The following is a 26920-nucleotide window of genomic DNA, read 5'->3' as shown; positions in this document are numbered from 1 at the left end:
ATTTCAGAGAGGCAGAGAGAAGAAAGAGATCAATGTGAGAGAGAAGCATCAATCGGTTGCCTCCTGTATATACCCCGACCAGGAATTGAACCTGCAACCTGAGTATGTGCCCTAACCAGGAATCAAACCTGGAACCTTTTTTTTTTTTTGGTGTACAGGACAATGCTCCAACCAACTGAGCAACCTGGCCAGGGCCCATGACTGTTTTTATAACTGGTAATTTGTGCTTCTTAATCCCTTCACCTTTTTCACCAGTCTCCCCAAATCCCCTCCCATCTGGCAACCATCAGAATGTTCTCTGCATCTATAAGTTTGTTTCTATTTTGTTTGTTGTTTATTTTGTTTATTAGGTCCCACATATAAGTGAGATCACATGGTATCTGTCTGACTTATAGCATAATACCCTCTAGGTCCATCTATGTTGTCACAAACAGCAAGATTTTTTTTTTATGGCTACGTAATATTCCTTTGTGTATATGAGCCACATCTTCTTTATCTAACTGTCTATTGATGAGTGCTTAGATTGCTTCCATATCTTGACTGTTGTAACTATGCTGCAATGAACACAGGGGTGCATATATCTTTTCAAATTAATGTTTTGGGTTTCTTCAGATAAATACCAGAAGTGGAATTGCTGGGTCATGTTCTAGTTTCAGGTTTTTGAGGACTCTCCATACTGTTTTCTATAGTGGCTGCATCAATTTACAATCCCACCAACAACCCACAAGGGTTCCCATTTCTCCACATCCTTGGCAGTGCTTGCTGTTTGTTGATTTCTTGATGATAGCCATTCTGACAGGTGAGAGGGGACATCTCATCGTGGTCTTCTCCAGCCTCACATGGTAAGGTGCCCTAACTGACAAGAGAGGGCCATGGCCAAACTTCCTGACCATCACCCACCTCACTGGGTGCTTCACGATGAAGAAGAGAGAGAGAGAGAGATACCGGATCGTGCTTGGGGCCATTGCTGCAGGAGCTCCCCAGCCATTTTATGGATGGTGGTTGTTCTTGGTCTTGGGAAGAGAGGTTCTAATGCACAAGCTAGGTTATGTGACCGGCCAGGCTAGGGCCACCCCAGGCTGGAGCACTCAGTGCCTGTGCCCAGCCCAGGACAACCATTCCCACTTGGCACAACTCTAACAATTTAGCTTGTCAGGGCACGTGAATTATGAGGGCAGGGGAGACAGAGACACTGGAGAGGCAGAAACTCTTCAGTTACAGCAAAATCAAGTTAGCTTGAAGACACTCAAGGCCGCTTAAGAAAACAGGGCAATATACAGTATATTTTAGAATGATTTCCATAATAAATGCTTAAGAAGAGAACACTGTCTTGTTATCTTAAAGGGTCAAGTTCATTCATCTGGAATATGTACTCTGTAAAGCATTTTCTTCCCTCATGTTTGCTGGGCCAGATGTGTGTGTGCACGTGCACGCACTGTTGTGTGCAAAGGCTGGTGAGTGTGTGAGGGTGGGTGGGTGTCAGTGTGTGTAGGGGGGCTGGTGTGTGGGGGGCAATGAGTGTTTGTGAAGGCCAGTGTGTTTGTGTGTGTGAGAGCCTGCTTGTATGGGAAGGCCAAGTGTGTGTGTGTTCAAGGGCTGGGTGTGCTGAGGGCCAGTGTCTGTGCACAAGGGTGTCTACAGGTGTGTGTGTGCATGGGTAGAGAAGTGGTGAACCAAGAGAAATACATGTTAACAAATTCTTAAAATTGTTTCTAGGCCTTTGGGTGCAGAGGAAATGAAGGTGGTAGACGGAGGGTCGGGGCGAATGTTGCATGAGCACTCCTAACCATTTCAGCCTGGCCTCTGGGTGACACGACTCGTCCATTTACCAAACCTCGCACACTGTCAAAACATCCAAAACTGAGAGGAGACAGACAAATGCTGGTGACTTTGTTGACAGCAAACCACTCGTTTCTTTTCCTTACATACCTCAGGATTTCTATTTCAACCGAACCCACACACGTGGAGATAGGCCGACACCAGAATGCAGAGCCTTTGCCTGTTTACTTGATCGTAAATCTGACTGTGGCTGAGAATGGGATTATGTGCTACACTCGCTGGTGGACTGGCAGGTACAGTACTTGCATAAAAGCTTTTAATCACCATCTTGCTGGACTGTGAACTCGGGTGTGCTGTTATTTGGCTGACCGTGGGACTGCCTTTGCAGTTTTACAACCGAAAATTCAGGTCTACAGACATTTTAAAACTTCACTCTTCAACAAAGGGTTTATTTTCCCTATTAACTTTAGGTAAAATTTTATTGAAATGAGGATGATTTTTAAAGTCAAGAGCTTTGTTCCTTATCATATCCCCACTCCCCAGGGAATAAGCATGCTTCTCCTGGTTCCAGACCCTCAAAAGATGACCATCTCAATGCGATACTCCGGGCCTCACAGAGGCTGGGGTCAGGGGGTCTATTTCAGGAGCCCCTGAAATAGGAGCACCCTGTCCAGGGCCTGGTGGGCTGAAGGGACGTGGCTGAGGTTGTCTGAGCAAGAAATGTCTATCAATGCTCAAGTTTTAATTTAAGCACAACATCCCCATGGGCAAGTGAAGGTGCAAGTCCAGGAGGCAGCCCAGGGCTTTGGGGGTGGCTGTCCGCAGGCTGGGCCTAGACATCAAGACCCCCTTACCTGCTGAGAAGGTCTGCAGGGGCTGACTGAGGGGGTCCCTCTGCCCCCGCTAAAATAAATATTTAGCAGTCCCGCTAAGACTGCTAAATAGCGAGGTCCCCACACACATGGGGCTCCCAGACCCTCTCCCCACCCTCTCAGCACAGCCACTTTGGGGACATTTTCCCTGTGGCCACCCCATGACCAAAGGAACCCGCTGCCCAATCTCATGGGTGATTCCTTGATGTTTGTGCCCCTGCGCCCAAAGATAGTGGGGTGTGTGTAGGATGGGACCACAGGACACTCAAGACATGGTCTTGGGTGGGGAGAGGAGAGGACTGAGAAGCAGTGGTGGTGAAAGTTGGCACAGTCCTCTCCATATACCGCTCCCCACCCCGCCAATCAGCCAGGCTAGGGGGGCTGTTCTGGGACCCAGTCACATTGTCTGACTTTGAAAATCCAGTGGGCTGACATTGGGGTGCAAAGAGCAGACAGAATGTGGGGCTGAGGGTGACAGAATGTGGCCTGGGGGCATCGCCCAGGAGGCAAGGTGTGGCTGGGTGGATGAGGATGGGGTGGAGGTCACAAGGGCCTCTCATCTGGTCTGGGAGCTTGGCTCTCCTGCAGCCCCAGGCCCAGGCCCAGGCCCAGGCCCAGGCCCAGCCCCAGCGATTAGAGGCTGCAGCCCAGGGTGGAGCCATCCCGAGTGGGGAGTGTGGTGGTGTCTGTCACCCAGGCACTTCTACCTCAGAAGGTAGAAGATAGCCTTTTAATTCACCGCTGGGCCTTTGCCTCTAGCCAGAACTTAGAAACAAAAACCAGGATGTACACTGGAGCGTCCTGCAACCCCCCAAGCAGGGCCTGGGTCAAGAGGGGCCCTGCTCTGCCCCACTTTCCATCAATAGCCGCTTTCTCAACTACGCAGGTGAGGGAGTTGCGTGTGAAACCCACACTCCCCAGAGGCTTGCTCTGGGCGGCCAACCTGGTTAGAGCCGCTCAGGTGCTATTAACAGAGGCCCCCTCCCTGAAAGGGCCCAGTGACGGCAACCAGTGTCCCGCCACCCAGGGTCCCCGCCCAGGCTGCCGATGGCCATCGCTGGTTTCCTGTGTGCACAGACCCAGGAACCAGCTTCGAATCCAAGAACCCTGTCTAAAAAGCCTGGTTTCCTCACCTGGGCTGGTGTGTCAGCCTGTCTACCTACACCGAGTCCGCCTGCATCCAACCTGTCTGGATCCAGTCTGTGTACATCTGGCCTGTCTACACCAGTATGTCTACACCCAGCCTACCTGTACCTGCCCTGTTTTCCACTCACAAGCTGCTGTGCATTTGGGATTCCTGACCCTCACAGCTGGGGAGGCTGAGATGTTCCTAAGAGGTGAAGATTCTTTTGGCCCAAAGCTGGTGCCCACAGGGAAGAAGGAAGGAAAAGCAGTGGGGCCTCTGTAGGTCTGCACTCTACACCCTTGGTAGAGCTTGGTGACTAACAAAAGCAATGCACACCCCTAGTTCTGCTGATGTAGATTTGGAGATCCTCAGGCCCTGGTGAGAAGCTTCACCTGACATGTACTTTTCCCAGCCCGTTTTCTACTTAAATTAGCATGAGAAGCCTAGCAGAGATGTAAGACACCAGCAGCTGGGGGTGGGGGGTGCCTCTGGGGATCCTCTATCATCGAGACCTCTCTCCTGATTCTACAGCCTCCTGTTAAACCTCTCAGTTATAACTGAGCCTGGGAAGGTGACGGCTGCAGAAAGAGCCCTGCTTGACCCCTCCTACCCCAATGCTTGTAACTCCCTACAGCCCCAAAACACACACACCTAGTTCATCTAGGTCTGACGTCACAGCCCCACCTGGACCACTCAACCAGGACCTGGGGGTGGCCCAGGTGAGCCACTAAGCCTTGTGGTGATGTCCCATGTTGGTGACACCACCACCGTGATCTGGCCAGATCCCCTCGTCCCATACCAGAGCACAGCTGGCAGCTTAAAGCCTCAGGAGGCTCCACGGCTGGTCCAGTTCCCTTCTTCTCAGCCCCTGCTCAGGGTGACCCGGCCCTCCACTAACTCACAGTATAAGGGGAGAGGACTCTGAAGAACTGACCATGGACCAGACAATGAGGCCGGACCAAGGCAGGTGGGCAGGTGGAGCACGGACTAAGCAGATCCAGGTCAGCTTCCCATAGATGCAGGGCGCAGGTGTGAGCAAGGTCTCACTGGGTGGGCAGATGAGGGAAACAGCCCTCCAGGGGTTCCTTCTGCTTTCGTGCAGGGTGCCCACCCATTCCCTGGGATGGCCAGGAGCTGTCCTGGCTCTCTGGATGAACCCACCATGAAGGAGAGAATGAGGCCGGGTCTAAATTGGAGTGAGCAACCCAGAGCAGAGAGCCCAGAAGGCCAGGCAGGGTGTCTATGGGGTCAGGTTCCCAAGAAGAAGCGAAGGTCCCTTGAGAGTCAACAGTGAGGGGGTGCTGTCCACTGGCCCCCAGGGCTGACCATGGGTACTTGTGGACTTCCCATCAGGGCTGGCACCCTCCTCCAGCACTGAGAGGCAGGTGAGGGCTAGATCTGGCTTTACAGCCAGTAAGCACTGAATGAGCCCATTACCTTGAACTCCTGCAGCCCAACAGAGATTGGTCTGTGACAGCACATCCCAGTGGGCAGGACTCAGAAAGCTGCACATTCTAGCCTGCTGGGATGGGTTGGTGCCCTGTGCAATACCTGGGTCTTCCTGCACAGGTGTGTGCACACACATGCACACATACATGCATGCACAAACACAGGAGAAATGTGCCCTGCACCATCTTCTCCCTGCATACATGCATGCAGACATGCACGCACACACACACAGATGGTCTCTGGAACATGTGCACACCCACACACACTCAGGAAATGCAGAGAAACCGCCCCCCCACTCCTGTCTGTGCAGCCCTGGACTCAATCTTTCATTTCTGCAGCCTCACTTCTCACCTAGGTCTGTTCTCAGCCCCTGTCTGGCAGCAGTAGGAGTGTCAGAAGCTTGGAGCTTACAGAGCAGTCAGGAGAAAAAAAACTAATTTAATACCCTGGCTGGTGTAGCTCAGTGGATTGAGCTCGGGCTATGAACCAAAGTGTCGCAGGTTCAATTCCCAGTCAGGGCACATGCCTGGGTTGCAGGCCATGGCCCACAGCAACCGCACATTGATGTTTCTCTCTCTCTCTCTTTCTCCCTCCCTTCCCTCTCTAAAAATAAATAAATAAAATCTTTAAAAAACTAATTTAAAACTTATTTGTAAAGCTCAGTGCTAAAGCTTTATTACACTGGATACTAAATACAGCTTGCAGATTTTAATTTCAAATTAAAAATAAAATATTGAAATAAATAAACATGCAAGTATTTAAACACAACACCATGTATTTAGGTCTAAGGTGTTTATTTTTAAATCTCGAGAACAAAATTTCTATCTGAGGACTGGGACTTGCACCTGAAAAAGACAGGGAGCTGGACATGGAGCTGCCCATGTTTCCCTCCAGCAACTGAAAACAATTAAGAGGGAACAGAGGCAGGCTGTTCCCAGTTTTTTCATACTCAGACCAGGACCCTTACATTTACAGCAGCTGAAAGGCAAAAGCTAAGGGAGCCCCTCTTGAAGCTTCAGCTGCCCACTGCATCCCTTTTTCTCTTTTCCTAGTGCCTTCAGGTCAGGGTCCTGTATGAGCACCTGCCACCCAAAACTTCCCGCCTGAACTGGACCTTCAACGCTATTTGTCAGTGAGGGATGGTGATGTTGCTAAGGTTGCCAGCTTGCTTAGCAGACACAAGGGTCTCTAAACACCCAGAGGGTTTCAAGACACACGAGTGATTCTGAAAAAGGCAGTTGCTTCCAGGAAAATTCTGGCTACTCTGAGCAGATGCTCCCTCCGTCTGCACCTGCTTCTCCAGCTAAGCCTCCAGCTGCCCCATTGGTGACCCCAGCCACCACTTGGGACCCTTCCTGGGCGTGGACTGGGTCTCCTCGCCCTGACCAGGGCTCCTCAAGCATGACACATGGGCGATTGTAGCTCACCTCACACCTTCCACAAACACTCTCGGCCTTCCTAACCCAGGTAAGGGCTTCCTTCTCAAGTTCCAAATTGGCACTTAGCTGTCTTCTTGTTGTCTGTCTCAAAACCAGGCTCTGCTTTTAGGAGTCAAGTTAAACCAAGAAGTGTCTACAGGATCTTTTGAAGAGAGAGGCAGGGAAATGTTTGCCCAAATGTTTACCACAAGGAAGTCCCGGCTCCAAAAGAGCTTCATTGCACGGAAGAGACTCCTCTGAGGGACAGGAAATGCTGGATTCCACCGAGGTACTGACCTGGCACAGGGCAGAGCAAACACTCTGGTGGGCCGTGCTGTTCACAGAACCCCTGCCCCCTGGCATCAGGCACGGCCATGTGACAAAGGAATGTGGTGGCCATGGCAGAGGCCAGCTCCAGAAGAAACTCTTCGAGCTGGCACACGAGTCACCATCAACACCCCAGAGAAGGGCCATTCCATGAGCCTGGATCCCAGGGCAAGACTGACGGGATGATGACATAATGGCCGTGTAGCATGAGCAGGTCATCTGTGCTGGTCACTGAGACTCGAGGTCACTGGTGACTGCAGTGACCTGCCCACCCTGACTGATGCTCCCCAGGGCCTGGGACATGGTCCAGGGGACAGCTGAGCTCGGGCCTTCGCCCACAAGGACAGCCCCAGCACACACCTCAGCATGGACTACCACCTTTACCCATGGCCCCCGGACAGGTGTCCTGTGGTGCAACCTGGGAGCACGGACTATCTGCAGACATGTCCATGTATCCTGAGCTGGAGCTGGTTCTTGGAGGCTTCCTGGACAGACCAAGCCCCATGAGGTAGCTTCAGGAGCAGGAGCCTGGGGCTCTGTTCCCCCATAGTTGACATGGTGGCTTCAGGGTGAAAGGCCCATTTGGCATGTCTCAATCTTGTCTGCATTTCCAGGAGGCTGGGGCAGTTCCAGAAGCATCTCAGCTCTGAGTTTCATCATCTGCAGATTTTGCTTTTCCAGGGCACCAACACTTCACAGCGTTCAGGGCCAAATTTGGAGAATGTCAAAGCAAAGGAAGCATTTCCGGGGCCATTCTTCAGGGCTGAACCTTGTGTAACAGGCCCAGGAGGAGAAGCCAGAAAATGATGTCTTCAGATATAACCCTGAAATGTCTTCTCTGAATTTATAGACAACTTACAAAATATGAAACACACAATCACCTGACTTCAGCGATTTAAAGCTGGTGTGCGATTACGGTGGATTATGGGATGCTGAGGATCACTGACGATGAAAATCCGTTAACAGCGCTAAATACCCAGCCCAGCCACTGTCTCCACTGGCGTGTTAGAACTGCTGCCCATTGCAATTCGATGCCCAGAGCCCTGCTGGGAGAGCTGCCAGACGGGCTTCTCTCCAGTTTACGAGCAGAACGAGGCTCCACTGCCACTTTCTTTGCTTTGCTGCCTCCTCAGATGCTCACATACACCTGGAGCAGAGACTGCAGGTGGCTTATGTTCCAATTTCTTTTTAAATGGATCTCACCTTCTTCCCGCTATCCCAGCTGCCCAGACTAAACTTCCTGAGGTAGAAGTGGCAGGTGCAGCTGGGGTTAGGCTGTTTTTTGTTTTAAATAAAGTTTTATTTTTCAAAATGCACAGCTGGTGGGACCTGTTATTCATGCATCTTCACCAGAAGCTGGGGTGTCCCCACCTTTGGTGTTTCCGGTGTAAATTACTTGAGCTCTGTGCTTTGAACTAGTTTAATAGCAAGTCCTTTACTAAGGAGCTCCTGCAGGGCTGCCCAGGCCAAGGAACCAAGGAACCGAGGACCTTCAGTCTCTCACAGACAACAGTGGGGGTTAGAAGCTTATAGCTGGGAACTTCCTTACAGTTTGTCATAGGTCGCTTTGTCAAACCAGACTAGAGTATTGAGCTTGTCTCAAACTTTGCCTTTGGACCACTTCTTTTTGGACTTGTCCCAGATTTGCTCACTGGGTCTTTGTCTTTCTTGGCTGACTTTCTGGCACCTTTTTTTCTTCTTGTCGTCCTTGGGCAGCACAGCAAACCTCGAGGAGCAGCTGCTACCACCGCAGTGGTGATAAGGTATCTGGGTTGACTGTTTTGAAGGAAGAACTTGGATCCTCCCCCTCTCACACTTGCCACCAACCCAGCCAGGACAGCTGAGTGGGCCTCAAGGTCCCTATTCGTATCAGGTGGCCTTAGGTGTAAGGGACGGACCAGGCCTGGGTGACCTCCATCTCTACTCTGGGCCTCGGTTTCCTCCACTGTTACACACACAGGGGCTCACAGGGTGGCTGCAAGGGCAGAGGGCGGGAACCTCAGGAGGGAACCTGGTCCACGGAAGGTGGCACCCAACAGGGCCTGCAGGAGGAAGCTCTCCCCTGGGGGGCTTCGCCCTCACTCCCAATCAGAGGCCGAAACATGCCCAGCCCAGAAGCCGTGTCCTTCTTCACCATGACACCTGTTCTGTTCCAGGAGGGTCTCGTTCTCCCATTCGGGTCATGTTGTGAGGTCCCTGCTTTCCTCTCCAGGGCTCCACATTAAACAAATAAATAGACCCAATCCTATGTCATAAAACAAAATCATAAAAACCAACCTCCCCAAACAGAACTTCAGAGGCAGAAGAATATCAGTGCCTTCCTTCAAAGGGGAGGAAACCGAGGCAGTTGCAGGGTAATGGAGGTGTCACGGCCACCCAGCTGCTAGTGCAGAGTTTGGGGGATGGGGCGTTCACCCTCGGGCCCCCTTCCAGCAGCCGCCCCTAAACCACGGCTGTGGTTTACCAGAAGGCTGTGCGCCTTGGCTCCCAGGCCACCAGGGGGGTATCCGCATACCTGCCCACCATGTGGCCTCTGAACCTCCAAACTGTAATGCCGCAACCACCACGGTGTGATAACTGAGGGTACTTCACTGTTTACAACCATATTCACACACTTAACTCCTATGCCTGACAAAGCAACCCCGCCCCACAACTCTACGTTAACTCTGTGATCGTGTCTTAGCCTCTTAGCCGTTCTAGCAAAGCCACCACGTCACAGAATGGCCCGGACCCGATGGGGTTCCACCCCCTGGTGGCTCTGCCTCCACCGGGCTCGCTCACAATCTTCCCCTGGTTGTTCTTTGGAAACGCTGCCTCAGGATCCCGCCTGCATGTGTGGCCACCTTGTGTCAGCCCCGCTCTGCCCTTGCTGTCTCTACAAAACGCTCAGCAGTCCACAAGCCATGGCCCAGTGGTCGAAAAAGAACCAAAGAAGAACACTCGTCTGTGATGTGAAAATCACATGACACTCAAGTTTCAGTGTCCGTAAATAAAGTTTTACTGGAACACAGCCACCCTCAGCCTGTAGCGGCTTCTGTGCGACAAAAGCAGAGTTGAGTAGTTGTGACCAAGACTGTGGGGCCCCTCAAAGCCTAGAACAGTTCCTGTCTGGCCTGTCACAGAAGAGCTGCCGACCCCACTCTCAGGGAGGCACTCCAGCCAGCAGCCGAGGGGCAGCTCCTCTCCCCCACTTCACCCACCTCCCCGTCTGCTGCCCCGTGGCGTGGAGCCTGGCTCCGCATGCCTGTGGCTCTGGGTGAACACGCAGAGGAGGGAGGGCTCTGCTCACACCATTCTCTGATTCAACAATCAAGTTTCCACTAATTGCAGTGACACAGGATCCTTCATGATTCAGTCGGGGAACAGCTTTGCTCCGTGTGCTCTGAGGGTGGGCAGTCGATGGTCTCAGCCTGCGAAGGAGGGGGCGGCCACCAGGCACTTCTGTCTGTCGGGGAGTTCTCACTTCTACTCACAGTCAAGTGCAGGGAAAGTGTCTAACACAGTCATTTAAAGTCCTGTTGTATTTTGGACTTTTTTAAAGACTTAATTTATTTTTTAGAGAGGGGAGGGAGTGAGAAAGAAAGAAACATCAATGTGTGGTTGCCTCTCACACACTCCCTACTGGGGACCTGGCCTGCAACCCAGGCATGTGCCCTAGATTAGGAATCAAACCGGCAACCCTTTGATTTGCAGGCTGGCACTCAACCACCAAGCCATCCCAGCCAGAGCAGGCGTTTTTTGTTGTAGTTTTTTGTTTTTGCATTTGACAGCCTAATAAGCTACAGGGGAATTGCCAAGTGGGGGGCTGTGAAAGTCCTGGGGTGCTCTGTGGGGCAGCATGTTAGGTAATGATGGCTGCATGTGGGGAGTCGCGCACAGTCCTTGCCGCCTGTTGTATGTTCGCCTGGCCTGTCCCCAGCACAAAAGCAGCTGCAAGCACAAGGTGTCCTGGGTGCAGGAGCCCATCATGCCAGCAGCGACCAGGAGGTGACCCCACCTTACTGTTCACCTGCTGATCCTGCAGGGGTTGGTCAGCACACCTAGTCTGCCCTCTGCACAGAGGGGAAATGAAACTACCGGAGACGCAGAAGGAAGAATGGGCGGGCAGAGGACAGGGCTGGCGGGATGAGAAGCAGGCCCCAGGAAGGGCCCAAGGGGGCCTGAGTGAAGGTGCCAGTGAAGAGGAGGCTGGCCAGGCCGTGGGCAGTGTCCTCGGGGCCAAAAGCAAAGGTGGGGATGGGGTGGGGAGAGATGACACTACATATAAATGTCACCTGGGGTGCTATGTTGGCTGTTTCATAGTACCAAGTCCCCAAGATTTCTACACATCTGGTTTATCCATTCGTAAAATGGGAAAATTGCTAATAATTCACCAATTATTCCACAATGGTAACAATGTATTTTATCTAAAAGGACTTCAAAGCTTTTTATTTTTAATAGGAAAGGCAAACTGACAATAAAATGTTGGTTTTTCAAGGCATTTTGGCTGAATTTAGTTCTTTAATTTGTTTAGTTCTTTGAAGGTGCTTGATAAAAAGTGCACACGACTTATTAACCACCCTTAGTCCAGTCCAGGTTCCTCGGGCTGAAACGTAATTTCAGCGGGAAGTAAGAGTTTCGTTTGTTCTAAACCATGGCTGGACCAGAAAGATGATACCAACTTAATCCCCTGTACTCCTCGTTACGCCAAACCTAACTTTCTGCGTTGGGCCCTCCTTCCAGACCCGGGGCACGGGCGAGTGGAGACCCCACCACGGAGACCCCCCCACGGAGACCCCGCCACAAGGCCTGGGCCTGCGCGGCCCACGAGCGCCGGTCTGTCTCTGCACACGTACCTGCAGTTCTTCGGGAGGACAATGGACAACGGCCACTCGTTCCTGCCTCATTCATCTGAACAACCCTGGGTCAGGAAAGGAGAGTGCTCTTGAACCGTGTCGGCTCCATGAGGTGTGCAGCTTCTCATGTATGAAAAGCAAAACTTATTCTCATCCCTCCAAGTTCTTTGTTGTCCTTTTTGGTTCACACACTGGCAAACGGAGCCAAAACAAACCGCCTTCAAAAACAGAGCGAGCTCCCTTTTGTCTGAGCCCCGCTGCTTTGCCAGCGTCTGCCCAGCATCCTGTCTTCGGTCAGCACACCTGGCGTCCCACACCTTTCCCGCCCAGTTTCCAGCAGAAAAACAACTAATTCCAGTTGATACGCTGGAGGAAGGGTTGAAACTAATTTTTCTAAAGTGTAGCTCTGACTGCAGATTCCACCTAAATCACCAATTACATGTTTTTTTCCCCACACTTTCAGATTACATTCCAACATAAATTTTTAAAAAGTTAGGTTCAAAAAAGCCGAGTGGGAGTGTGACGTTGTATACCTGCACTGCTAGTTTAACAGCATCTCCTGACACCTTCCCTGAGCAGGGACCCCAGACCACAGCGGGTTTACTGCAGCGGCGGGGACCAGACCACAGTCAGGAGTCGGTCTGAGGTGGGCCCCTCACAGCGGGAGTGCAGGAACCCTCCCCGCAGACTGGCAGCGCTGCTCTGCTTGATGGTGCCTTGAAGACAGCTGGTACCTGGGTCCTAATTTGATTTTAACAATTAAGGTAAGGAGGCCCCAATGTACGGTATTAAAGAAAGACCACAGATGTGCTTTAAATTAGGCATGATTACTGTGCTTTTCCTAAAGGACCCCATGATTTAGATGTAATCTTTAAATCTTTAGTTTCAGTGGGACAGTGATGACTGCTGATGCTGGGCTGAGCTGTCTGGGAATCAGTGCTGACACCGGGCTAAGGTTTCTCAGGATCTGGTGCTGGGCCTGGACCGAAGCACCTTTGTTTACTCCAGGAGGAGGCTGGAGGAAGGCTTCAGGACAGCACGTCTGCTGGGAAAGCTCTGTAGGAATACCCCCTGAGGCACCTCCCTCACTGGGGTGCAGGAGGGAGAGTAAGAGGCAGAGGAAAAAGCACGATCGAAAGTATTATAAGGGAAATGCAAGCTTTAGATATATGATAAAAACGACAAAAATTATGCTAATGAGAAACCCACGATGTATGTACTTGGAGTGCTGAGTAGCTCTTTGCATGGCCTCCCTGCCCAGGAAAGTCACCATTAGGCTGGTGCAGGAAGCACATGGCCCCAGGCAAAGGCCAGCCTGGCACATATGGCTGCACATGATGTGAACCGGCTCCTGAGGTTTCCCACATGGGGCCCAAAGAAGGACCCAGAAAGACATGTTCAACAAAACTGTTGGGGATCCTGAGTCTGCAGATGAAGCCAGAGCATGAAGCCCAAACCCACACTCAGAATGGGCAGGGCAGGAGGCTAACCGATTGTTGGTATTTCAGCACAGGGGAATTGTGATGCAAGCAAGACGAACACAGCATACAGCAGGGGTGTCAAACTCATTTTCATGGGGGGCCACATCAGCCTCGTGGTTGCCTTCAAAGGGCTGACTGTCATTTCAACTCCTTATCAGTTGAGCAGTAGTTACATTTATACAGTCCTAAAATTATTCCGGCCCTTTGAAAGCAACCGCAAAGCTGGTGTGGCCCCCCGGTGGAAATGAGTCTGTCACCCCTGGCGTAGAGGAAAGGAGCTGTTGGTGCAAACTGGAAAACCACTGACAAGGGGTGTAGTGCCCAGTGGTGGCCAGGCTCAGTACACAGGCAGCCCGCACCTGGCAGAGCCCTAACAGTGGGCTGGCTCGTGGCGACAGAGGCTGTGCCCACGTCTGCTGGGGGCTGGCCACATGCTGTGTAGTCAGCATGTCCGCACAGCCTGGCTCTAAAGCGCTCCCACTGGAATTACGGCACCTGGCTTTGGGAGGGCACCTGGCTTTGGGAGGGAGTCGGTAGGCACCCGATTTCTGAGCATGCCTATCCACAGGAGGGACTTACTCCTGTCATTTACAACAAAGTCTCCAGGAGGAAATGACGGCCCAAATCACAGGGTTCCTCAGACAATCTGAGTTTTTACCTGTGGTCCCAGCATTACCTCTCTTTTCCCCCTCAAAGTGGTCCAATTTGGACAATAAATGATATGGCCACTCTAATTATAACATGTAAGCTTCCTTGAGCTCATAAGGTGACAGTTCTCACCTCAAGTGGCCACAGGTTTATTACCCTGAATTTTCACAATTTGCTTCTCTCCCAACCGGCCTCACCTTGAGTGAAGGGTAGGAAGTGAGTGAAAGGTGGAAGGTAAATGACAATGCAGAGGGCTGAGGCGTGGAGGTGAGTGGAAGTGAAGATGAGTGAAGAGTGAAGGTGAGTGAGTGATGGAGGTGAGTGAGGGGGGAGGTGAGCGAGGGGGCGATAAGTGGGGGGAAGGTGGGTGAGGGTAGAAGCAGGTAAGTAAAGATAAGGTAAGCGAGAGGTGGAGTGAGGGAGGGTAGAATTTAGATTAGACGCTAGTAAACTATTCGACCTCTGTGTCCTTTCAGGACAGTGCTGCAGCTGCAGAAGGCGTGATCAGGCTTGCTGAACTCTCACAGCAATTCCACAGCAATTCCACAAGTAATGCCAGTACATCCAAAGTGATGGCTGAATGTAGTGCAAAGGTGTGTGGCTGTGAGCAAGCCACGGGGAGGTGGAAATCACGACCCTGCACACAGGAACAACTGGGGAAACAGCTGTGTGTGGTTGAAATGTGCACTTGGGTTCTCTGGTCAGCGCTGCCCAAAGCCTCTCTCTTCCCAGGGTGGGGGCACTGTTCTCCCACCTCACACACTGTGTTTTACTGACAGTGTGTGAATTCAAAACCAGTAAGCCCTGAGAAATGTGTCACTCTGTGAACAAAGTCTAGGAAGGAAAATCAAGAATGAAGCAGTGAAATTAGAAATAAAGTAAAACTCTCCCTTTCTGCACATGACATGATTGTGTATGCAGAAAATCCCAAAGAATCCACAAAAAAACCTACTAGGGCCAATAAATGGATTCAGCAAAGTTGCAGGGCATAAAATTGACATGCAAAAATCCACTGTGTTTCCAGCAATGGACAATCCAAAAGGAAATTAAGAAAACAATTCCATTATACAATAGTATCCAAAAAGAATAAAATACATTTAGCCAGTGAGGTGAAAGACTTGTACACTTTAAACTACAAAACATTGCTAGAGGAAATTAAAGAAACCTAAATAAATGCAAAACATCCTGCATTCATGCATTGAAAGACTTAACTACTCTTAAGAAGTCAATAGTATTCAAAGCAATCTGAACAAAACCTTTGCTGGTTAACTGAGAGACTGAATCTTTTTAGCTCCAGAAGAGAAAGGACACTTGCTTCCTCAACACACATGGCAAGTGGGGTTATGACTTGTCCAGATCCTTGAATCTGGAGATGGGGCCCGGGGCGGTCCAGTGTGGTAGTGCAGCCAATCCTGGAGAAGCCAGTGGGAGCCCAGGGGAGAAGGGCAGGGCACCCTGGAAGGGGTTCACCCTGGAAAATTATTACGGTAATAATCTTCATGGTAATCTGGTGGCGTCCGGTGAGCTCTTCCTACCCTTGCTCGGGTATTCTTAGATGACCAAGAATCTTTGTGGGGCTGCAAGAGGATAAATGAAAAACGTCCTCTAGAGTGTGAAGTGGTGCTATAGGGACATCCACTTCATTTGGCTTGTCCAGAGATGTGCACATAAAGGCTGGTTGTCCCTAGAAACGTGTTCAGACTTTGCAGACCTCAAAACTGACACAGGAAACCGTGCCTCTGAGGCCAACAAGCCCCACGACAGTCAGCCTCCTATTAATACCAAGATGGCCAAGATGAGGATCCTTAGATACCTCTACACTGATTTTTGTGTGCACAACTAGAAAAAGCTAGCTACACAATCAGGCAGAATGAATGCAAGGAAAATGATGAGAGACTGTCTCAGAACTTAAAAAGGCTTTCTCCCCTAAGTTAAAATGAATCTATGTAAAAAGATTTACAAGAAAAAAAAGAGAGAGAAAACATTTCGATAAATGGATCAACTAATGATGTCACTTTGGTGGCAACTCAGTTCTTTCAGGCACCAAACATGGCTGTCTTTATTTTCAGGGGGCAAGGTCATCTGGAACTTGGCTCATCAAGGATAGCTATAAATTGTAAATGCCACTAAAACAAAATTTGGACCCAACTGTTCTCTCCTGTCTGTTTGAGTGAGTCTATAAAGGTGTGTTGTAAATGTGAGATAATATTCTGCCTCTGGTTGGTATTGTTAAAATTAATTTAAAGGCAAGCGCCTGTAAGGATTAGGTGCTCTAAAATTCCCAGAAACTAATTTGTGCTTTTCAAGTTCATGTGCTACAGGATTAATCCTTACTACATAAAAGCTAGCTTAAGTTTGTTGGTTTATGTAGAACAGACATGTCTTTATTTTACCTGGGTTTTACGAAAGTAAGTTTGTGTTAATAATTTATTTTGATGTGTATGAAATACGTTTATGGAGGCTAAGTGATAAAAAAAATACTGGGGCTCTGGGAAACCCAAGTAGCTGCTTGGTTCTTTTCCTGGCTTCCTGGCTCCCCATGTTTTGGTTTTTGCATCCCTCCTTGCATGACAGTGTATTTAAGCTGAAATTAAACGAAGGAATTTATGAGCTGGCATTATTGAAGGGAGACATCTTACTCTATCACCAGGTTGGAAAGAGTTACCTCAAGAAAATGCCAAGCTGGTAAATGCTTCCTTTCACAGTGAGCTCCCAGAAGACCAAGACTTTAAATGTCACTGACAGTCACCTGGAGATTCTGTTTATTGGAAAAGACACAAAAATAAAAGACACTCTCCGACCTTCATGGATCAGACCTTACCAGAAGCCTAATCCTGAATGGACATCTTACCTGTCTCTGACGCTTGCTTCCACCTATGAGGGACATCAAAAATTCCTCAGAGACAAGAAGCCACTGATACCAAAGGTAGACAGCTATCCCAAGATGTCAACAAGACTTGTTTACCTATGGACTGATAGTGAACTCAGAAACCATTCTGTTTAATTGTCTTTATCTGTGTGCTAATGATATAATTCATAATAGTTATACTTGTTCTTTGGGCTTTTGCATGTAGTCCAACTGAACAAGTATAAGATAACTGTTGATGCTCTTTTTCTATGGCTATGTAACTGTTATACTCAATGCCAAATACAGAAAAATGAGGCAGAAGGCGAAACTCAGATCATGACAGTTTACGGGATGGAAACAATCCAGTGTTTTTTCACAATGAAAACCACAAGACACGACAGCCTTCCATTACCTGCCCTTCCCCATTTCAGGAAAACTTGGCCTCAACTGACAGCCCGTGCTGTTACAGTACCTCCCCCCCTCCCCGTGGTCGGAGAGATGACGTCAATACTGAGACATCCTTGGCACAAGCCTTCCTAGCACTGTAAGACCACTATCTGATCAGAAGGTTGGTCATCAATGCATCCTTTGGGTAGATTTATGACCAAAGAATGGGGAGATTATAGAAGAAAAGCGGGTTCTGTGGTAAGTCGCCTCACAGGGTGATCTGATCATAAATTCCTAACTGGGCAGGTATAGGTGGGTAGTCACACCCCAGGTAAACAAGTTCTTTACAAAAAGGCTTGTCTTTACTTTAGGCAAGCCCTATCCATTGTTTCTGTGCACCCAGGTTAATGCACCTTTGCAACGCCCCCTCTCACCCTCCCCTTCTAATCCGATCCCTGCCTTGCTTCCCCCATCTTCATGTTATCTTCCTCGTGTTCCCTCCTTAAGTCAAAATGCATCAAAGAAACTGCAAACTGTTATTCTCTTGAGCATCTGACACCTTGTGTCCTGGCATATGTTGTCAGTTCTCTCAAATAAACTCATAAAAGTTCTCTATAGGATTGAGGGTCTGGAAATAAACCCATACAGCTACAGCCCATTGACTTTCAGCCAGTTTTCCAAGACTATTCAATAAGCAGAAACTAATTTGGTGGACAAAGAGGGACCACATTCTAAAACTGACCAGCTCAGGGGAGGCCTGCATGGTGGGGCTTACACACCCAAAGACTGAAAGCATCCACACAGGACAGTCTGAACATACAAGTTCTTAACTAAAAGCAGGTCATAGTGCGTAGTCACGTCCTAGACCCGTAGCTTCCTTGATAAAGGTCAATCTTTAAGTAAGCTTGTCTATTGTCTTTTACATCTAAGGTAACGTACCTTTGAAATCTCAGAATATCTTTTGCAGGAGATCCCAGAACCCTTCATTGTTACCTTGTCCCCTGCATGCCATCTCCATGTGCTGTAAATATGAACAATCCGGTACCGTCCAATGAAAAACAAGTATATATCTTTCTGTTTTGCTTTTAATCTAAGCTCAGAGATTTCCTTGTGTTGCTTTCTCCTGCCCCCTTAATCTAACACCAATGGAATTCCTGTAACCCTAACACCTCTTGCTTTCATTCTAATGTATACAATAAGCTGCAAAACTGCAATTCTCCAGACATTTTCTCACTCTGTTGAGATTTTGCTTCCTGGCAATTGTCAGTTTGTCTTAAATTAAGTCATAAAAATTCTCTTCAGTTTCGGATGTTTCTTATGTTAACAATTTCAACAAGTGGTGCTAGAAAAAGTGGGTATCCATACACAAAAGAACAAAAGTTGGATGCCTATTTCACGCCATACACAAAAATTAACTAAAAATGGATCAGTGACCTACACGTGAGCACTAAAGCTATAAAACTCTTAGGGAAAAAAAGGTAGGTAAATCTTCATGACCTTGTTTGTGGCAATGATTTCTTAGATAAGACACTGAAAACAAAAGCAAGTATACATAAACATGTAAATTGAACTTCATTAAAATTAGAAAATTTGGTGTATCAAAGGGCCCTCCCTATCAAGGAAGTAAACAGATAATCAACAAGTGGAAGAAAATATTTATAAATCATATACCTGATAAAGAGTCCCATTTCCAGATTAGATAAAGAAACATTGAAACTCTACCCAAAAAGACAAACAATCCAATTTGAAAACAGGCACAGACTGAATGGTCAGCTCTCCCAAGGAGATACACAGATGGTCAACAAGCACATGAAAAAATGCCCAACATCCGCAATCGTCAGGGAAACGCAAACCAAAACTCCAGTGAAATGCTACTTCGCACACATGAGGATGACTATAATAATACTTTTTAAAAACCAGAAAATAAGTGTTGGTGAGGCTGTGAAGAAATTGGAACCCTCATACATTGCTGGTGGGAATTTAAAATGGTTAAGCTGCTGGGGAAATGGTTAAGTGTGGTGGTTCATTAAGAAGTTAAATGTAGAATTTTACCATGTGGCCTTGAAATGCTCCCCAAAGGTATATACCCCCAAATGAAAACATCTGTACACACAAAAACCTGTAAACATATTTTCATAGCAGCCCTATTCACAAAAGTCAAAAGATGAGATGGTTCAATATATAGTATATGTATACAACAGAATATCACAAGCCTTAAAAAGGAAGAAGTTCTGACACATGCTATAACGTGGCTGGACCTTGAGGACTTTATGCTGAGTGAAATAAGCAGTCACCACAAGACAAATACTGTGTGATTCTACTTATATGAGGTCCTCAGAGTTGTCACAATCATAGAGACAGAAAGTAGAATGATGGTGTCCAAGGGCTGTGGGTTATGGGTGATGGGAGTTAGCATTTAATAGGCACAGAGCTGCTGATTTACAAGATGAAGGAGTTACAGGGATGGATGGAGGTGACCACTGCACAACAATGGGAATGTTCTTAATACACTGAACTATACACTTAAAAGGTTAAAATGGTAAATCTCACGGTACATGCTTTTTTGAAGGGCAGCAAATGTTTGTTAGTGCCTCCAACAGCCAGTCTAGAGGTAGCATCTTCCCTCTCCTGGACCAGATTGGGCTACTCCACCCCACACACGCCCACAGGAGGGGGTCCCACTCAGCTCCCCCAGGAGCCACACCCACAACCGGGCCAGTATTGTGGGAGAGGAAGGCGGCGTTTTGCATCTCAATTTGAGATCGGGGAGTAAGGAGGAATAAAAAATCAGGAGAAGCAAACACTTTGAAAGGTTCTGTTTGATAACAGGTTCGGGTAGAGGGGCTTCCCAGGCAGGCTGACACCCCGTGTTCTGCTCCGCCATGTGAAGAGACCCATGCTGGTGCTGATGGTCAAGAGGAACCAGCCAGACAAGATCAGTTGGAATGCACTGATTTGGAGGCTTTGTGTTCATTTTGCCCTTGGCCCCTTCTTAGTCAGCTTCCCACTGCCCTTCCCCTGGAGCCTGGGGCCAAGGGCTCTCTCAATTTTGCCCAGAGCCCGATTGATAGAAATGGTCAGTCCACCCTCATAGTTCACGATGACCTGCAGCTTTTTGTTGACTTTCATCACTAGGTCCTCCTGCACCAGTTCCTTGCCCTGCTGGCCCTGCTGGATCCCCTTGCCCATCTCCAGGGACTCCTGGTCGTGATGCAGCTCCTCAATCTCCCTGTCCAGCTTGGCCATGTTCTTGGTGATCGGATGCTACTTGTTCTGGCCAGCTGCACATTTCTCAGAAATCTCCACATCTCTTCTGAGTCACTAAGATGGCCTGCAGGGACTTGGCCCTCATGGCTATGGGCCCTTCTTGAGCAGCATGCTCACTGTGACCCAGTAGTTCTCAGCCACAGGGAAGTCAGTGGGCAGGTCCAGTGGCTCCACAGCAGCTCCGCATTATATGTATTTTAACACAATTTAAAGAGCCACATAGTGTATGATTCCACTGACATGAAATATTCAGAGTAGATAAATTCACAGAGAGCACATCAGTGGTCCCAGGCACTGGGAGAGGGTAGGATGGGGGGACTCTGCTTAATGGGTGCAGGGGCTTACTCTGAGGTGACGAAAATGTTCTGGAACTAGAGAGAGGTAATAGTTGCACAGCATTGTAAATGCACTCAATGCCACTGAATTGTTTACTTCAAAATGGTTAATTTTATGTTACGTAAATAAATTTCACCTCAATAAATTATTTTTAAAAAATTAGTTAAAGCCCTGGCTGGCGTAGCTCAGTGGATTGAGCACAGGCTGCGAACCAAAGTGTCGCAGGTTCGCAGTCAGGGCACATACCTGGATTGCAGGCCACGGCCCCCAGCAACCGCACATTGATGTTTCTCTCTCTCTCTCTTTCTCCCTCCCTTCTCTCTCTAAAGATGAATGAATAAAATCTTTAAAAAAATTAGTTACAGTACCTTCCAGAAATTGCGCTAGTATCTTTTCCCCTCATTTGTTGCGCTGCTGTTGCTCTCTGTCCCCAACAGCCCTTGCACGTGCTTTTCCCAGTTAACGCTGTGCTTGGGACACAGGTCACATTCTTCTCTGAGGCTAGTCAGCACATGTCGCTAGCCACCATGAGTCTCTGGACACACAAACGTCACTTGGAGAACTAAGTGCTTATTCCTTTACCCAGTGTGGTACTCCAGACCGACTAAAAGCTCATTCCAATTAGGTTTGCTTTAGTCTCTGAATAATCCAGAAGGAAAGCTCTGAGGCCTTGGAACCAAGCAGAGTTTGATTTGGGCACTTCCACAAAACATTTCTTTTTTAAAAAGTAGATGATTATATTGTCAAAAATAGTGCCTAATTGTAGTCACAATTCCTCTTCTCAGTTGATATCTTTGAGTACAAAAATGCCTTGAAGGTAACTTTACTGAATAGTTTTCCTTAAGTGATTTGACAAAAATATGAAAACTCAATCCTTTTTTTTATTTGTAGTTAAATCCCTATACTGAATCACAGAGTAGCAGCTAACATTTTCAAGTACTGTAGATGCTGTTCTAAGCAACTGTAATACTGGTCTCATCCCCCTCCTAAAGACCGGGAGATGGTGAGGGGAGGGGCTGGCCTGCCCACCCTCTCAAGGGGGAACCAGGACTACACGCAGGCCCCTGCGGCTGCACGGAAAACGTCCCAACCACCAAGCCACTGCCTCTGTGCCGCACTGTCCTTTGTCTCATTCTGGGAGGGACAGGGTAAAGAGCTCTCAGAAACTCATTCTACCCCCTTCACTCTCCAGCAGTCACCTGATGGCTCACAGCTAATTACAGATGGGAGAGTTTCTACCACGCCAAACCACAGCTCCACTTGACCATGAAGGGAGGGGTCATCCTCCAGGCTGCCCTTTCCACTCATTTGAAACACATTCAGGCGTTTCTTTTCTGCTCTGCTCACCATCATCCCCACCCCCAAAACACACACAACAAAGCACATTCATTACGTCACACCAGGGTTTATTGAGCCTTTCTCTGTAATTGTCTTGGGCCCGCTTTGACTATATCCCACTTGGACAAAGAAGGTTTCCCAGAATGAGCTATGCCCTGGCTGCTCCCTCAGGTTCCACAGGACAGGCTCTGCATCTGTGTGGCCCACAGAAGGTTGGGACTGGACAGGGCAGCGAAAGTGGGCTGTAGAAGTGGGGGGGAGGCACCACCATGTGACACCTACTGTGTGACATGCACTATTCCAGGTATCAGAGAAACAAGGGGAATGAAATAAAGCCCGGGGAGACAGGCAATTGAGGAGGTCCAGACACAGGTGATGTCACTTCAGACCCTCCTATGGAGACCCACATGTAGAGAAACCAACCAGGAAAGGGGTTAGGGTGGGGTGGCAGCGGGAAAATGCCACAAAGCAGGCTGCAAGCAGGATGACCGGGGGAATTTTCTGAGGGCGATGCCTACAATGAATGACCGGGGGACCCCAGGTCAGGAGGTTGCAGGCAGGTGAGACTTCTCCAGCAGGGGTACATATACTCATGACCTGGCTGACTTGATCAATTCTAGTGCAGAACTCCAAATTAATTAATTCCTAACTGTTGTTGTATTAGATTTAACCCTGTTACTAGGTCTCAGAAACGTAAGTAGTTTTAAAGGAATTTGGGCCCAGATGTGAACAGAGACACGTGGAGACACCTGGAAAGGTGTCCCAGATATCAGGACAGAGGCAGTGCTCAACTTGGGGACATTCAGCTAAATGATGAACTGGGTTTCCTTTCCAGAGAAGCATCTACATATCCATTTTTATGATATTTTTAATTTTTTTCCCTTTTTACTGAATTTATTGAAGTGACACTGGTTAACAAAATTATACAGGTTTTAGGTGCACAGTTCCACAACACACCATCTGTATCTTGTATTATGCGTTCACCACCCCAGGTCTCCATCCATCACCATTCATACCCTCCTACTCCTCCTCCGACCCGCCACCCACAGCAATCACCACACTGTTGTCCATGTCCATGAGATCCTTCTCTTTCATTTTTTTCCTTTACTGCTCAGCGCTCCAAGAGGTAGGTGAGCCATGCATTATTCCTACACATGTGCACAGACTGAAGCTCTGAGAGGCTGAACTACTAGCCCAGAGGCCGACAGCTAACAAAGGGTGGATGCAGGAGCACGTGCAACCTCTGAGACTCCAGGCCTGTTCTCTAGGCACTGGTTGGGGTCTGGTGTCTTTTCCCCACTCCACGAGCACTGCCCTTCTGGCCCCTTGTAGAGTAAATAGTGAAGGTGGGCATGTCTTCTCCCCATAGGACCCCAGATTCCCCAGGCACCCAGGATCAGCTCATGCAGGAAAGGACTTGGCACCTCTCAGCCCACCCACCACTTCCCCCCACCTCTCTTATCCCAGCCTCCTCTCTCATCCCAGCCTCCTCTCTCATCCCAGCCTCCTCTCTCGACTCCCTGAGCTGAGGACCAGAGAGCCCAGGCAGAGGGATACAAGCGAGGAAGTCTCAATCCCCACCTCCCCCCATCCCCCACCCAGCTTCCCAACAGAAGCCAGAGCTGAATACACTGCCTCAGGGTGCAGCCACGTGGGGAGTAGTGAAGGAAACCACAGCTTCAGGGCTGCTTCTTGTCTGGGAGACACGGGGCAACAAAAAAGTCTCACTTTGCACCATCCAAAGAATGGGTATCCAGCCTGGGAAGACTGTTGTTGTTAGGGCTCAGCAGGCTGCTGTTTGGGCCTAGCAGGCTGTACGTCACTTGTATTTCTGTTCCAGCATAAAGAGAGGGCACAGTTTTGTGTGAAGGAGAGAGGCGGTGGCCTGTGAACTGGTTTTGAATGACTTTCTTACAAAGCCGCTGGGGTCTGGGAACCTGGAGCCTGATATACCCTTCCCCAGGTTTTATAAGTATTCACGTGAGACCACCAGCAGGCTTCGAAGCTAACTGATGCCGCAGACACAACAGTCTTAATTTCACTGAGGCCATTTCAGACTAGACCCACACTGGACCCCTCTAATGGGATAAAACATGAGGACTCTCCGGCTAACCACCGGTTACCTGCCACCCAGGCCCACCACCCACTGGGATGTCATGGCTCTGCTCTCTGCGGCACAGCTGGACAGTTCACAGCCGCCTTGCACATCTGCAGACTAGACCCAACACAGTGAGATCAAAATGCATGTCACCACAGAAGGAAAAGTGGGTCTGTTACCTGGGTGGCTAATGCCCAGCTCTGCAGATAGGACTGCATTGTGAATGGAAACGTGTAGCGAGCTGTTAAACATCTTAGCCTCTGAGAGCAACAGCTTGCTCAATGAGAGAGCAAGCATTTCCCATAAAGTGACCTGGAGAGTTCCCCCTGACCCAGAGACCCTGTAGATGTGAGGCCAGCTGGGGAGTGGAAACCGAACCTCACTCTGTCCACTTTGAAATCTCTCCCCGTGAAGCTGAGAAGCTCACTCTCCTCCCAGAGCCCGCGCCCTGTGTAGCACAGCCATTTCATAAGGCATTACTTATGCAGTTTCAATTACATTTAACTTAATTTTGAATTGCATGTTTTAATTATTAAACACCTGCAAGTAACAACTAAAATTTTTTAAGTAAAAATGCTGTCAGGTAACACGAATCAAGTGTAATTACTTTACCAAACACTTTACTCTAGTTTCACTGGAAAAAGGGAAAGGCAAGCCCAATACACTTCTTTACAGTTCACACGAAGCAATACTCGAAGCAGCTTTCCTTACATTTCTCCAAACACTTGTTTTACTAGGCGACGTTCATTATTGAAATCAACTGACCTTCCGATGTAAAAGTCAATCCTGGAATTTCTTTCAGTAAAAATTCTGTGCCTTTGTGCACCATAGTTCATTGGATTGTCCTACCAGTTTTGAGCTAATGAGTAACTTAGGAACATTCTCATCCTTGGCAACAATTTCACAAATGTCTTTTTGTCTTACACTCCCTCCCTCTACACTCCTTTCAGATCCCAGGAATGCAAATCTGTCTTGGAAAGCATATTTTCCTCATAAATATTCATAAAGTTAAGGGAAAAGTTTGCTAAACTGTGTTCCAAAGAGGAGAAAATCAAAGCTTCCTCCCCTTGCTGCAGCGGAGGCGCTCAGGACCTCACCTTCCCGCGGCCGGTTCCTTACCTGGCCGCTCAAGCCCCTGTCGCCGGAGCCGTCCGCGCTGAGAGCCATGGTGGTGCTGCCTTTGTCCAGCCTCAGGGGCCAACGTCCCCATAGAGGCCACCGCCCGGAGCCGGGGCTGGACTGAGGCCCGCAGTGGGCCTGGCGGACCCTCGCCGGCCGCACCCCCACCCCGCCCGGCAGCGGAAGCGATGGGCGGACCACGAGGGCGGGATCTCACATCGAGGGGGCTCCAGGCGGGGGCGGGGCCTCACCTCTCTGGAACTCGGAGGCGGGGTCTCATCCCCACCCACCCACCTCCCAGTTCTCGGGCGGGGTCTCACCTTGCACGGGCTCCCAGGCGGGGGGCGGGGTCTCACCTCGAGTGTGGAGGGCTTGGCAGGAGCAAAGCCTAACCCTCCCCACCCCAGGGGTCTACAGACGAAGATGGGGTCCTCCTTCCCCCGACGCAACCTCCCCTAGGGGAGGCGGACCCTGAGTGCAAGTGCTTCGACCTGACGTTCTCACCTGGGCGGGGCCCAGTGGGGCTCCACCCTCTGGAGATGGAGCGGCGGTGGCATTTTCTTTTACTTTGTTCTCACGAAGCCTCGGAAACTTGCCATTTTGTTCTCAGACCAGTAGCTGTTCCTCTGCACTCGATTTCCGCTAGTGTAGACAGACCAGACCCTGATTTCTGTCTGCGAAGACTATTGAACCCCGATTTTCCCCAGTGAAGACAGGTATAGACAGGTCCCCGATCTCCGCTGGTGTAGAGGGACTAGTAAAGACACCTGGACCCCTGATTTCCACCGGTATGGATACATTGGACTTCGATTTAGGCTAGTGTAGACGGACCGACCTTCTCTTCCCGTCCAAGTGAGCACATTGCTTGTGGGGATTCCAGCTTGAGCCCTCTGGCCTTTGTCTCAGAATAAGGGGCTTGAGCTGGGGCCCACCTTCCCCTCTTTGGGGAGTCAGGCACCCGGAGAGTTGAACAGGCTCTCACCGGGTTTGCGATTTTAACGCCTTGTTTTATAGACAACCTCCAAAAAGCACAATATCTCCCACACCACAGTGAAAAATGACTTCCCTGTAGCTAGGCAACTTGTAGGATTTTGGTGGAGCACATTTCCTGACCACCTGAGAAGGCAGCCAGAGTCCCAGGTGAACCAGCCTCCTCTAGGGGTGGTATCCCAGCAGAGCCTGCCCATCTTTATGTTGTCTCTCCCTCTGCTGTGTCCTGACTGGAAACTCGGGTACAGGCTCACCCACCGGCATGCTCATTTGGGATAAAGTTCAGTTGTTCAGAGAAAAGAGCTGCACTCTCAGACACAGGTTGCAGAGGGAATGGCAGTAAGGGTGGCAGGGGTGAGCTCTGCACCCTCCCCCAGCACAGGGCCTTTTTGAATTTTTCTGGTTGTTCCCTGCCTTGCTTCCTGAAACCTCCAGCCCTCCCATGGAGCCCAAGCAGAATCCACCAGTCTTCTGGGAATCTGCGTGTTACTCCTGTCTGCACCTCCCTGAGGCCACCAAGCATCCCTGCCTTGCCCTTCTGCCACCTGCGCTCCCTGTGGGAGTCCTGACCACGACACTCTAGGAACAGGAGCCAGGCTTTA

The 26920-nt window shown here is 49.4% G+C and overlaps 1 protein-coding gene and 2 pseudogenes across 1 annotated transcript in view; all 3 read right to left on the bottom strand.

Annotated features, from left to right (window-relative positions):
- Positions 1-25480, bottom strand: part of PLEKHG4B (pleckstrin homology and RhoGEF domain containing G4B) — an 84478-nt gene extending 58998 nt beyond the window's left edge. Inside the window, exon 1 of the mRNA XM_045847698.1 lies at positions 25329-25480. Within this exon, the coding sequence (XP_045703654.1) occupies positions 25329-25376 (48 nt within the window). The 5' untranslated portion in view covers positions 25377-25480. The remainder of the gene's footprint in view (positions 1-25328) is intronic.
- On the bottom strand, positions 8308-9155 carry LOC123824903 (annotated as a pseudogene).
- Positions 20141-22123, bottom strand: LOC123824902 (annotated as a pseudogene).
- Positions 25481-26920: the final 1440 nt, after the last annotated feature.

The sequence above is a fragment of the Phyllostomus hastatus genome, unplaced genomic scaffold (assembly GCF_019186645.2).
Source record: "Phyllostomus hastatus isolate PE091 unplaced genomic scaffold, TTU_PhHast_1.1 phas_contig_58, whole genome shotgun sequence".
In the NCBI taxonomy this organism is placed as follows: domain Eukaryota; kingdom Metazoa; phylum Chordata; class Mammalia; order Chiroptera; family Phyllostomidae; genus Phyllostomus; species Phyllostomus hastatus.
This window is presented reverse-complemented; position numbering and strand designations above follow the sequence as displayed.